This window comes from Hemitrygon akajei, chromosome 6 (genome assembly GCF_048418815.1).
Source record: "Hemitrygon akajei chromosome 6, sHemAka1.3, whole genome shotgun sequence".
Taxonomy (NCBI): Eukaryota; Metazoa; Chordata; class Chondrichthyes; order Myliobatiformes; family Dasyatidae; genus Hemitrygon; species Hemitrygon akajei.
In genome coordinates, this window is record NC_133129.1 from 47,663,200 (window position 1) to 47,675,852 (window position 12,653).

Genomic DNA, 12,653 nt, shown 5'->3' on the forward strand with positions numbered 1-12,653 from the left:
CGATGTTTCAGGCATGATAGAGGTAGTGGGATGAAGGGTGGGGGGGGGGTGGCTTTGCTAGTCAGGGAAAATATTACAGCAGTGCTTTGGCAGGACAGATTAGAGGGCTTGTCTACTGAGGCCATATGGGTGGAGCTGAGAAACAAGAAAGGTATGACCACATTAATAGGGTTGTATTATAGACCACCCAATAGTCAGTGAGAATTGGAGGAGCAAATCTGCAGAGAGATAACAGGGGTTTGGAGGGATACAGCCCAGGTGCAGGAGACAGAATGTTGTGATTGTAGGGGATTTTAATTTTCCACACATTGTTTGGGACTCCCATACTGTTAAAGGTCTAGATGGGTTAGAGTTTGTGAAATGTGTTCAGGAAAGTTTTCTAAATCAATATACCAACTATATACCAACCAATGTACCAGCTAGGGAGGATGCAATATTAGATCTCCTGTTAGGAAATGAGTTAGGGCAGGTGACAGAAGTGTGTGTAGGGGAACACTTTGGTTCCAGTGATCATAACGTCATTAGTTTCAACTTGATCATGGATAAAGACAGATCTGGTCCTCGGGTTGAAGTTCTAAACTGGAAAAAGGCCAAATTTGAAGAAATGAGAAAGGATCTGAAAAGCATAGATTGGGACAGGTTGTTCTATGGCAGGGAGGTGATTGGTAAGTGGGAGGCCTTCAAACGAGAAATTTTGAGAGTGCAAAGTTTGTATGTTCCTGTCAGGGCTAAAGGCAAAATAAACAAGAATAAGGAACCTTGGTTCTCGAGGGATATTGGAGCTCTTATAAAGAAGAAGAGAGAGATGTATAACATGTATAGGCAACAGGGAGGAAATAAGATGCTTGAGGAGTATAAAAAGAGTAAGAAAATACTTAAGAATTAAATCAGGAGGGCTAAAAGAAGACATGAGGTTGCTTTGGCAGTCAGGGTGAAGGATAATCCTAAGAGCTTCTACAGGTATGTTAAGAGCAAAAGGATAGTAAGGGATAAAATTGGTCCTCTTGAAGATCAGAGTGGTTGGCTATGTATGGAACCAAAAGAAATGGGGGAGATATTAAATGGGTTTTTTTCATCTGTATTTACTAAGGACTCTGGAATAGAGTCTATGGAAACAAGACGAACAAGTAGGGAGGTCATGGAACTTACAAAGATTAAAGAGGAGGAGGTGCTTGCTGTCTTGAGGCAAATCAGAGTAGATAAATCCCCAGGACCTGACAGGGTATTCCCTCAGACTTTGAAGGAGACTAGTGTTGAAATTGCAGGGGTCTGGCAGAAATATTTAAAATGTCGATATCCACGGGTCAGGTGCCGAAGGATTGGAGGTTAGCTTATGTAGTTCCGTTGTTTAAAAAAGGCTCAAAAAGTAAGCCAGGAAATTATAGGCCGGTAAGTTTGACATCGGTAGTAGGTAAATTATTGGAAGGAATAATAAGAGATAGGATCTACAAGTATTTGGATAGACAGGGACTTATTAGAAAAAGTCAGCATTGCTTTGTGCGTGGTAGGTCATGTTCTGTCTTCACTAAGGACATAAATAATCTTCCGGAAATAGTAAGGGACTGAGGGTCTAGTGAGATGGAGGAACTGAGGGAAATACATGTTAGTAGGGAAGTGGTGTTAAGTAAATTGAAGGGATTAAAGGCAGATAAATCCCCAGGGCCAGATGGTCTGCATCCCAGAGTGCTTAAGGAAGTAGTCCAAGAAATAGTGGATGCACTAGTGATAATTTTTCAAAACTCCTTAGATTCTGGATTAGTTCCTGAGGATTGGAGGGTGGCTAATGTAACCCCACTTTTTAAAAAAGGAGGGAGAGAGAAACCAGGGAATTATAGACCGTTTAGTCTGACATCGGTGGTGGGGAAAATGCTAGAGTCGGTTATCAAAGATGTGATAACAGCACATTTGGAAAGAGGTGAAATCATTGGACAAAGTCAGCATGGATTTATGAAAGGAAAATCATGTCTGACAAATCTTACAGAATTTTTTGAAGATGTAACTAGTAGAGTGGATGTGGTATATTTAGATTTTCAAAAGGCTTTTGACAAGGTCCCACACAGGAGATTAGTGTTCAAACTTAAAGCACATGGTATTGGGGGTATGGTATTGATGTGGATAGAGAATTAGTTGGCAGACAGGAAGCAAAGAGTGGGAGTAAACGGGACCTTTTCCGAATGGCAGACAGTGACTAATGGGGTACCGCAAGGCTCAGTGCTGGGACCCCAGTTGTTTACAATATATATTAATGATTTAGACAAGGGAGTTAAATGCAGCATCTCCAAGTTTGCGGATGACAGAAGCTGGGCGGCGGTGTTAGCTGTGAGAAGGATGCAGGGTGACTTGGATAGGTTAGGTGAGTGGGTAAATTCATGGCAGATGCAATTTAATGTGGATAAATGTGAGGTTATCCACTTTGGTTGCAAGAACAGGAAAACAGATTATTATCTGAACGGTGGCCGATTAGGAAAAGGGGAGATGCAACGAGACCTGGGTGTCATTGTACACCAGTCATTGAAGGTGGGCATGCAGGTACAGCAGGCGGTGAAAAAGACAAATGGTATGTTGGCATTCATAGCAAAAGGATTTGAGTACAGGAGCAGGGAGGTTCTACTGCAGTTGTACAAGGCCTTGGTGAGACCGCACCTAGAATATTGTGTGCAGTTTTGGTCCCCTAATCTGAGGAAAGACATTCTTGCTATAGAGGGAGTACAGAGAAGGTTCACCAGATTGATTCCTGGGATGGCAGTACTTTCATATGAAGAAAGACTGGATCGACTAGGCTTATACTCACTGGAATTTAGAAGATTGAGGGGGGATTTTATTGAAACGTATGAAATTCTAAAGGGATTGGACAGGCTAGATGCAGGAAGATTGTTTCTGATGTTGGGGAAGTCCAGAATGAGGGGTCACAATTTAAGGATAAAGGGGAAGCCTTTTAGGACCGAGATGAGGAAAAACTTATTCACACAGAGAGTGGTGAATCTGTGGAATTCTCTGTCACAGGAAACAGTTGAGGCCAGTTCATTGGCTGTATTTAAGAGGAAGTTAGATATGGCCCTTGTGGCTAAAGGGATCAGGAGGTATGGAGAGAAAGCATGTACAGGGTTCTGAGTTGGATGATCAGCCATGATCATACTGAATGGCGGTGCAGGCTCGAAGGGCCGAATGGCCTCCTCCTGCACCTATTTTCTATGTTTCTATGTTTCTAATCAATCTATTAGAATGTTTCAAGGAAGTTACCAGAAAAGTGGATGAAGGGAATGCAGTGGATGTTGTATACATGGATTTCATTAAGGGCTTTGACAAGGTCCTGCATGGGAGGTTAGTTAGGAAGATTCGGTCACTAGGTATACATGGAGAGGTAGTAAATTGGATTAGACATTGGCTCGATGGAAGAAGCCAGAGAGTGGTAGTGGAGGATTGCTACTCTGAGTGGAGGTCTGTGACTAGTGGTGTGCCACAGGGATCAGTGCTGGGTTCATTGTTATTTGTCAACTATATCAATGATCTGGATGATAATGTGGCAAATTGGATCAGCAAATTTGCTAATGATACAAAGATTGGAGGTGTAGTGGACAGTGAGGAAGGTTTTCAAAGCTTGCAGAGGGATTTGGACCAGTTGGAGGAATGGGCTGAAAAATGGCAGATGGAGTTTAATGCGGACAAGTGTGAGGTATTGCACTTCCGAAGGTCAAACCAAGGTAGAACATACAAGGTAAATGGTAGGACACTGAGGAGTGCACTAGAACAGAGGGATCTGGGAGTACAGATACATAATTCCCTAAAAGTGGCGTCACAAGTAGATAGGGTTGTAAAGAGAGCTTTTGGTACATTGGCCTTTATAAATCAAAGTATTGAGTATAAGAGTTGGAATGTAATGGTGAGGTTGTATAAGACATTGGTGAGACCGAATTTGGAGTATTGTGTGCAGTTTTGGTCACCTAATTACAGGAAGGATATTAATAAGGTTGAAAGAGTGCAGAGGAGGTTTACAAGGATATTGCCGGGACTTTAGAAACTGAGTTACAGAGAAAGGTTGAATAGGTTAGGACTTTATTCCCTGGAGCATAGGAGAATGAGGGGTGATTTGATAGAGGTGTATAAAATTATGATGGGTATAGATAGAGTGAATGCAAGCAGGCTTTTTCCACTGAGGCCAGGGGAGAAAAAAACCAAAGGTCATGGGTGAAGGGGGAAAGTTTAAAGGGAACATTGGGGGGGGCTTCTTCATGCAGAGAGTGGTGGGAGTGTGGAATGAGCTGCCAGATGAAGTGGTGAATGCGGGCTCACTTTTGACATTTAAGAAAAACTTGGACATGTATATGAATGAGAGGGGTTTGGAGGGATATGGCCCAGGTGCAGGTCAGTGGGACTAGGCAGAAAAATGGTTCGGCACAGCCATGAAAGGCCAGAAGGCCTGTTTCTGTGCTGTAATGTTCTATGGTTCTTTGGAGGTTGCTGAAGAGATTGTGGAGGCATTAGTAATGATCTTTGAAGAATCACTAGATTCTGGAATGGTTCTGGAGGACTAGAAAATTGCAAATGTGTCTCCACTCTTTAAGGAGGAATGGAGGCAGAAGAAAGGATAGTCCAGTCAGCCTGACTTCAGTGATTGGGAAGATATTGGAGACTATTATTAAGGATGAGGTTTCGCGGTACTTGGAGGCACATGATAAAATAAGTCCAAGTCAGCATGGGGGAATCATCCTTGAGGGGAAATCTTGCCTGGCAAATCTATTGAAATTCTTTGAAGAAATAACTAGCAAGAGGCAAAGAGTGAGGATAAAGGGCACATTTTCTGGTTAGCTGCTGATGACTAGTGGTATTCTGCAGAAGTCAGTATTGGGACCTCTTCTTTTCATGTTATACATCAATGATCTGGATGTCAGAATTTATGGCTTTGTGGCCAAGTTTGTGGATGATACAAAGATAGGTGGAGGGGATGATACTGCTGAAGAGCAGAGAGCCTGCAGAAGGACTTAGACAGATTGGTAGATGCTCAGTGTCAAAAAAAGCCAAATTCACCGTGATTCAATGTTGTAAAACAATAAAACATGAAAACTTCCGGGGGTGGGGTAAATATTTTTTATATACACTGTAGATAGAGTAGATGTGAGGAGGTGCATTTAGGACCAGAGGGCTTTAAGAAGAGAAGATTTACAAATTTTGGCTTTATAATCAACTGTTTTGTTTTGCATTAGCGCAATTAAATTTGTGTTTTTGAGTATTTCTGAGAGCAACAGTGAATTATGATGGAATTCATGGCAGTCAAATGGAGGCAAATACTTAATACGAGAAGGATGCCTAATCCTACAAATATTATATCCTTGCTAACATGTTATTTTTAAACTGAAGGCATGTCATAGTAAGTTCTTGTTATCAAAATGCTGAAGACATTAAATATAAGTGACTGAATTCTTGTTTATATCTCATTTAGAAATTGCAAACAGCCCAGAGATGTGGTTTACTGAAAAGCCAGTGGCATAAACAATCATGACCTTTTAAATAACCCAGTTAATACAGTGGAAAGTGTGTTCATCCGTACAGATGAACCAGTTATGAACCTGACTGCTTGGTCAAATTTGCTTTAGGCTTTTAACCTCAGAACTGTCTGAATGCAACTTCAGTCTGCTGTTAACTGGTGTTTGAGTTGGAAACCTTTTTGTATCCATTACATGATGTCAATGAAGCAGGGATGTGTATGTTTTGTACTTTGTATTAGTCGTCTTCACCTTTAACTGTAATTACCAAGCCACGTTGTCTAGTTGTGAGATTTAATGCTCTATCAAATATATTCATTGTTTTTTGCATATCTAACACTGCAGGCTTCTCAAAATTATAAAGGTTGTCAATACCAAGAACCAGTTATAGCTTTTGCTCAGTATGGTGAAGAATATTAATTGAAATATGGTATCCACTTCAACATGGTCAAATGCAAATCATAGCGCCTTGTACCCTGATCCTTAATGTGTCACAGCCTAGGGAAAATCTCCGTTGAAACATTTTATTTCTATACAGAGATGTAGAGTCTTAGAACACTACAGCACTGAAACAGGCCATTCACCCATCTAGTTTGTGCTAAACTGCATGGTCCTGTCAACCTGCACCTGGATCATAGCCCTGTATACCCCTCCCATCCATGTTCTTATCCAAACCTCTTAAATTTTGCAGATGAACTCTCATCCTCATTCACACTATTTTCTGAATGAAGAAGTACTCTCTCCAGTTCCCCTTAAATATTTCACTTTAACCTATGGCACCTAGTTCTAGTCTCACCCAACCTCAGGGTCAGGAGGGGAGCAAGCCTGCTTGCATTTACCCTATGTGTACCTCTCATAGTTTTGTATACTTCTATCAAATCTCCCCATGTTCACCTATGCTCCAGGTAATTAACTCCTAACCTGTTCAACTTTCCCCTAAAACTCAGGTCCTCAAGTCCCAGCAACATTCTTGTAAGTATTCTCTGTACTTCTTCAATGTTATTAGAAACATAGAAAACCTACAGCACAATACAGGCCCTTCAGCCCACAATGCTGTGCTGAACATGTACTTTAGAAATTACCTAGGGTTACCCATAGCCCTCTATTTGTCTAAGCTCCATGTTCCTATCCAGGAGTCTCTTAAAAGACCCCATTGTATTTGCCTCCACCACAGTTTATTATTGACATCTTTTGTGTAGGTAGATGATCAGAACTGCACGTAATACATCAAATTTGGCCTTACATAAAGTAATTTTACATAACTTTAACATTAGATACAAACTCCTGTACTCAAAACTTTGATTTATGATTAGCACTGAGCTGTAGCTGACAGAGGATCATATTTGGGAGCTTAGCATCCAAGGATACACATTGTTTCAAAAGGACAGGTAGGTTGGCAGGGGTGGGTGGCTCTGCTGATAATGAGTTAAATCCTTTGAAAGAGGTGACAGGATCAGAATATGTAAAATCCTTGTGAGTGGAGTTAAGAAACTGCAAGGGTAAACTGACCCTTTTTCATTGAAACCTATTGAATATGGAAAGGCCTAGATAGAAGATGTGGAGAAGGTGTTTCCTATAATGGGTGAGTCTAGGACAAGAGGGACATCCATTTAGAACAGAGGTGAGGAGGAAATTCTTTAGCCGGAGGATGGTGAATCTGTGGAGATCATTGCCAAGGCCGTCTAGGGAGGCCAAGTCATTGAGGGTATTGTATTTTATCATTAAATTGTATATTTAGAGAGGAGGTTGATGGAAACCTAGAAAACCTACAGCACAATACAGGCCTTTTGGCCCACAATGTTGTGCCGAACATGTACTTACTTTAGAAATTACCTAGAGTTACCATAGGCCTCTATTTTTCTAAGCTCCAGGTACCTATCCAGGAGTCTCTTAAAAGGCCCTATCGTATCCACCTCCACCACCGTCGCCGGCAGCCCATTCCACGCATTCACCACTCTCTGTATATAAAAAAAACTTAACCCTGGCATCTCCTCTGTACCTTCTTCCAAGCATCTTAAACCTGTGCCCTCTCGTGATTCTTGATTCTTGATTAGTCAGAGCGTCAAAGGTTACGAGCAGAAGGCAGGAGGAAGGGTTTGAATGGGACAATAAATCAGCCAGAATAAAATAATAGAGTAAACGCAATGTGCCAACTAGCCTAATTCTGCTCATATTTCTTATGGTCTTATGGTTTTATGAAGAACAATATGCCAAAAGCTCTCTTTACAACTCTTATCTAGCTGTAACACCACTGTCAAGGAATAATGGATTTGTATTCACATATCCCTCTGTTATACTGCACTCCCTAGTGCTTTACCATTCACTGTGTTAGTCTTGCCCATGTTTATCCACCCAAGATGCAACAGCTGACACTTGTCTGTATTAAATTCCATCTGCCAGTTTTTCAGCTGGTCCATATCCCACTGAGAGCCTTCCTCACTGACTACCATGCCACCAATCCAGTAAACCCTTATCATCCAAATCATTAATATAGCTAATATGGGTGACAAATAAACTCTCCTCAGGCTTCCAGCTGGGTACAGCTATCTATTATAACCGAATATGGGTCAGGAATAACATCTTCACCTTGCTGAGAATCAGCACTGATGCACCCCAAGGATGTGCGCTTATCCCACACCTTACTGTTTCTACACCCGTGACTGGGTAGACACAGCTCAAATGCCATCAATAAATTGCTGACGACACAACTGTTGTTGGCAGAATTTCAAATGGTGACGATGAGATAGATCAGCTGGTTGAGTGGTGTCAAAGCAACAACCTTGCGCTCAATGGCAGTAAGACCAAACAATTGATTGTGGACTTCAGAAAGGGTAAGACAAGCCACACACACCTGTTCTCACCAAGGGATCAGAAGTGGAAAGGATGAGCAATTTTGGTATCAACATCCCAGAGATTCTATCCCGGGCCCAATATATCAATGTAGTTGCAAGGAAGGCACGACAACAGCTATATTTCATTAGGAGTTTGAGAATATTTGCTATGTCACCAAAGATACTAGCAATTTCTACAGATGTACTGTGGAGAGCATTGTAACTGGCTGCATCACTGTCAGGTATGTGGGGAGGGCACTGTACAGGATCAAATTAAGCTGCAGAAAGTTATAAACTCAGTCAGCTGCATCATGGGCGCTAGCCTCCCCAGCATCCAGGACATCTTCAAAAAGGTGGCATCCATCATTAAGAACCTCCATCACCTAGGCCATTCCTTCTTCTCATTGCTACATCAGGGCGGAGGTACCAGAGCCTGAAGGCACACACTCAACGATTCAGGAATAGTTTCTTTGTCTCTACCATCAGATTTCTGAATGGACATTGAATCCATGAACACTACTTCACTGTTTTTCTCTTTTTGCACTATTTAATTTAAAAAAAAAAAATTTTTACAGTAGTTTATTTTTAAGATATTTATTGCAATGTACTGCTGCCGCATAACAACAGATTTTACGACATATGCTGATGATACTAAACCTGATTCTGATTCTAAGAATAAAGATCATGCCGCTAAGGTAACTTGACAGAAAAAAGAATGCTAATTGCTTCAAATTAATCTGCTTTTACAAAATGTTTAAGAGGTGACAAATCTACTATTCACATTTTATAGAGAGAAACAGAGGCAAGCAGAGTGAGAGTGGGAAATAGAGTCAGGCAGCAAAAAAGAAAAGAGAGAAGTAGAGGCAGTATCATACAGCATGGAAACAAGCTCTTCAGCCCAAGTGGTCCATCCCAATCAAGATTCTTTTCTATGTTAATCCCTTTTTGCCTGCATTTAATTGATATCCCTAAAATCTGTACAGGGGCAGGAAGGCATGTGCTGGATCTTGCAGGCAAAATTGAATGAAATCCCAAAATACTTTACAGGTATATTAGGAGTAAAATGTGATTAGGGAGAGAATAAGTCTCTTTAAAGATCAGCATGGCCTGTGAATCATCTGTGGAGCCGCAGGAGATGGGTGAGATTTTTAATGACCGGCTCTCATAACTCTTCACTTTTGGGGAAATGGTGAACAGCAAGGATTGAGACAAATGAATTGTGATGTATTGAATCACATACAAATTATAAACAAGGAGGTAATGGAGGCCATAAAGCATGTTGAAATGAATAAATCTCCAGATCCTGATCAAGTATATCCTTGGACCTTGTGGGGGGCTAGGAAAGAGATTGCAGAGGCCATGGCAAAAATATTTGCTTCAGTTTAGTGCCAGCTGATTTTCCAGAAGACTGGAGGTTAGCTAATTTTTTTGTGTTATTTAAGAAGAACAGTAAGGCCAAGCCAGAGAACTGCAGGCCAGTTCATCTGACATCACTGGTAGAGAGATAGGGTTTACCAGCATTTGGATAGTGAGCATGGCCACGTGCATGGGAAATCATATCTGGGAAATCTCTTACAGTATTTTGAAGAGGTAACCAAGAAGTTAGCTAACTGCAGGGTGGTGGACTTAGTGTATAATGAAATTGACAGGGCCATGGATAAGGTCCTGCACAGCAAACTAGTCTGAAAAGTTCAGTGGCTAGGGGTCTAGGAGAGCTCTCTAACTGGATTCATAATTGTCTTGATGGCAGAAGGCAGAATATGATGAACGCATATTCTGGGACTTGGAGCTTTTGATTAGAGATATGCCACAAGGATCAGTGCTGTTGTTTGTTATTCATTTAAAATATTTGGATGAGAATGTACAAGGCGCACCTTTTAATTTTGCAGATAATAAAAATGGGTGGTGTTGTAAACAGTAAAGGTTATCAAAAATTGCAGGAAATTTTGATCAGGTGGATGTGGGCAAAGGAAAATTAAACTGCATTTAGTCCAGATTTTTGAAAAAAATATTAGGGAAACCAGTGTAGACTTGTACAGTGAACAGCAGTGCTCTGTGGAGAGTGTTGCAGAATAAATGAAACTAATGATACAGGTCCATGGTTCCCTGAACAACAACCTCCCACTCAATGTCAGCAAAGCCAAAAAGCAGATTATTGACTGCAGGAGGAGGAAACCAGAGGTCAATTTGCCAGTCATCAGCAGAGGATCAGAGGTGAAGAGGGTTAGTAGCTTTAAATTCCTCAGCTTTATCATTTCAGAGGATCTGTCCTGGTTCCAGTGCATAAGTGCCTTAAGAAACCAGGTAAATGGTAAACTATTAAATTATATGTATAAACCCATTGCAATGGGATCATTTTTTTAAAAAAGTATTGATGAATAATTTAATGGCACTTACATACTGTTATAGGAAAGCAGCATTGTCTGGCATGTTGATCTTCATCAGTCAAAACTGAGCATAAGACTTAGGACATTATATTGCAATTGTAAAAGATGTTGATAAGGCTGTAATTGGAGTATCAATACGGTTTGGATCACCCTGTTATTAAATTGGAAAGAGCACAAAGGAAGTTTATGTGGATGCTACCGGCACTCAAGGGTTTAAGTTATAGGAAGAGATTGGACTAGCTAGGACTTAATTCCTTGAAACATAGGAGAATAAACAGTGACCTTACAGAGATGTACCAAATCATGAGAGGCATAGATCAGATAAATACACTGAAGTTATTTTATTGCAGAGAAAGGAAATCAAAAACTAGAGAGCATAGGTTTAAGATGGGGGGAATGGTATGACTCCACACCCAGACTTTGACCCCCTACAGCGCTTAAAAGCATGCATAGTCGAGCAGCTCAGTTGTTGTCAGACCAAGTATCAGAATGGGGAAGAAATGTGATCTGAGTGACTTTGACCATGGAATGATTGGTAGTGCCAGGTGGGGTAGTTTGAGTATTGTAGAAACTGCTGATCTGGTATTTTCACGCAAAACTGTCTCTAGAGCAGGGGTTCCCAGCCTGGGGTCTACGGACACTTCGTGTATTGGTCCGTGGCATAAAAACGGTTGGGAACCCCCTGCTCTAGAGTTTGCAGAGAATGGTGTAAAAAAACAAAAAAAAAAATCCAGTAAGTGGCAGTTCTGTAAGTGAAAGCACCTTGTTAATGGGAGAGGTCAGAGGAGAATGGCTAGACTGGTTCAAGCTGACAGGAAGGTGACAACAATTCAAATAACCACAAGTTTCAATGGTGGTGTACAGAAGAGCATCTCTGAATGCATAGCATGTCAAGTCTTGAAGTGATTGGGCTTTTGCAGAGGAATGCCGTGAACATGCACTTATTAGGTACAGGAGGTACCTAATAAAGTGGCCACTGAATGTTGCGTAATCTATACTAAGCAATTCAAGGTAAATCCCAATCACTCTCCATTGCCATGTTTTTTTTTAATTCCAATTCCCTTTCAAGCTCTGTACTGCTGTAATCAGCAAATGCAGAAGGCTGTGTCTGTCTGTAACTTTGATTTTATTGCAATTGATAGTGTGCTGCTTCTAATGCAGCAGCCATCCAGATTGGTTTATATTCAGTTAGGTTTGACTGAAGCACAAGTTGAAAACTTGTAAGTTAAAGTTAAACTTTGTCTTTATTTCCATTCAAACATTAGGTTTCGGCATAGTCCAAACTGCTGGTACTTACGAGAGTGGTCCATCCACAGCTGGATTCGACAGTGTCTGAAGCACAAGGCTAGGGACAAGGCCTTACACACCTTAAGAAACCAGGTAAATGGTAAACTATTATATTATCTGTATAAACACATTGCAATAGGATCTTTTTTTTTAAATATGGATGAATAATTTAATCAAATTTTAATGTTAGCAAATGTATATTTTATTCTTTGCCAATTCTGGTGCTAGTCTGAATGCCAAACAATTCATTTCTGAATATTATGATCTAAAAGTAATTCATAGCTCATAATATCAGTATATGGTTTTCAAAATAAATCTCCAAAAGTTGTTTATGGAATTATTGGTGCGAAAAATTGAACCTTTAGTATACTCTATAACTGGAATTTAGCAACATTGTCCTGATAATGTAAGGAAAGCATCAAGCAAACTTTTGAAAATAAGAATCAAATAATATTGCATGTTATCATCTACTCGAGCATCACCACCTCATCTGACTCATGTATTGCAGCTACTGAGTCAGAACTTGTTGCTACCAATTTGCATAAAAACTGTGTGCAATAAAAATTTAATTAGTCATCCTTGGAGCTTTGTTGATGTTGGAATGTCAGAATTTCCATACCATTGGATGTTGTTCCATTTAATACTCCAACACACATTTAGTTCACTTT

General features: G+C 40.6%; 1 protein-coding gene across 1 annotated transcript in view; it reads left to right on the forward strand.

The window, feature by feature from the left end:
• mrps27 (mitochondrial ribosomal protein S27) overlaps positions 1–12,653 on the forward strand; it is a 114,747-nt gene that overhangs the window by 48,055 nt on the left and 54,039 nt on the right. Inside the window, exon 5 of the mRNA XM_073048329.1 lies at positions 11,964–12,078. Within this exon, the coding sequence (XP_072904430.1) occupies positions 11,964–12,078 (115 nt within the window). The remainder of the gene's footprint in view (positions 1–11,963; positions 12,079–12,653) is intronic.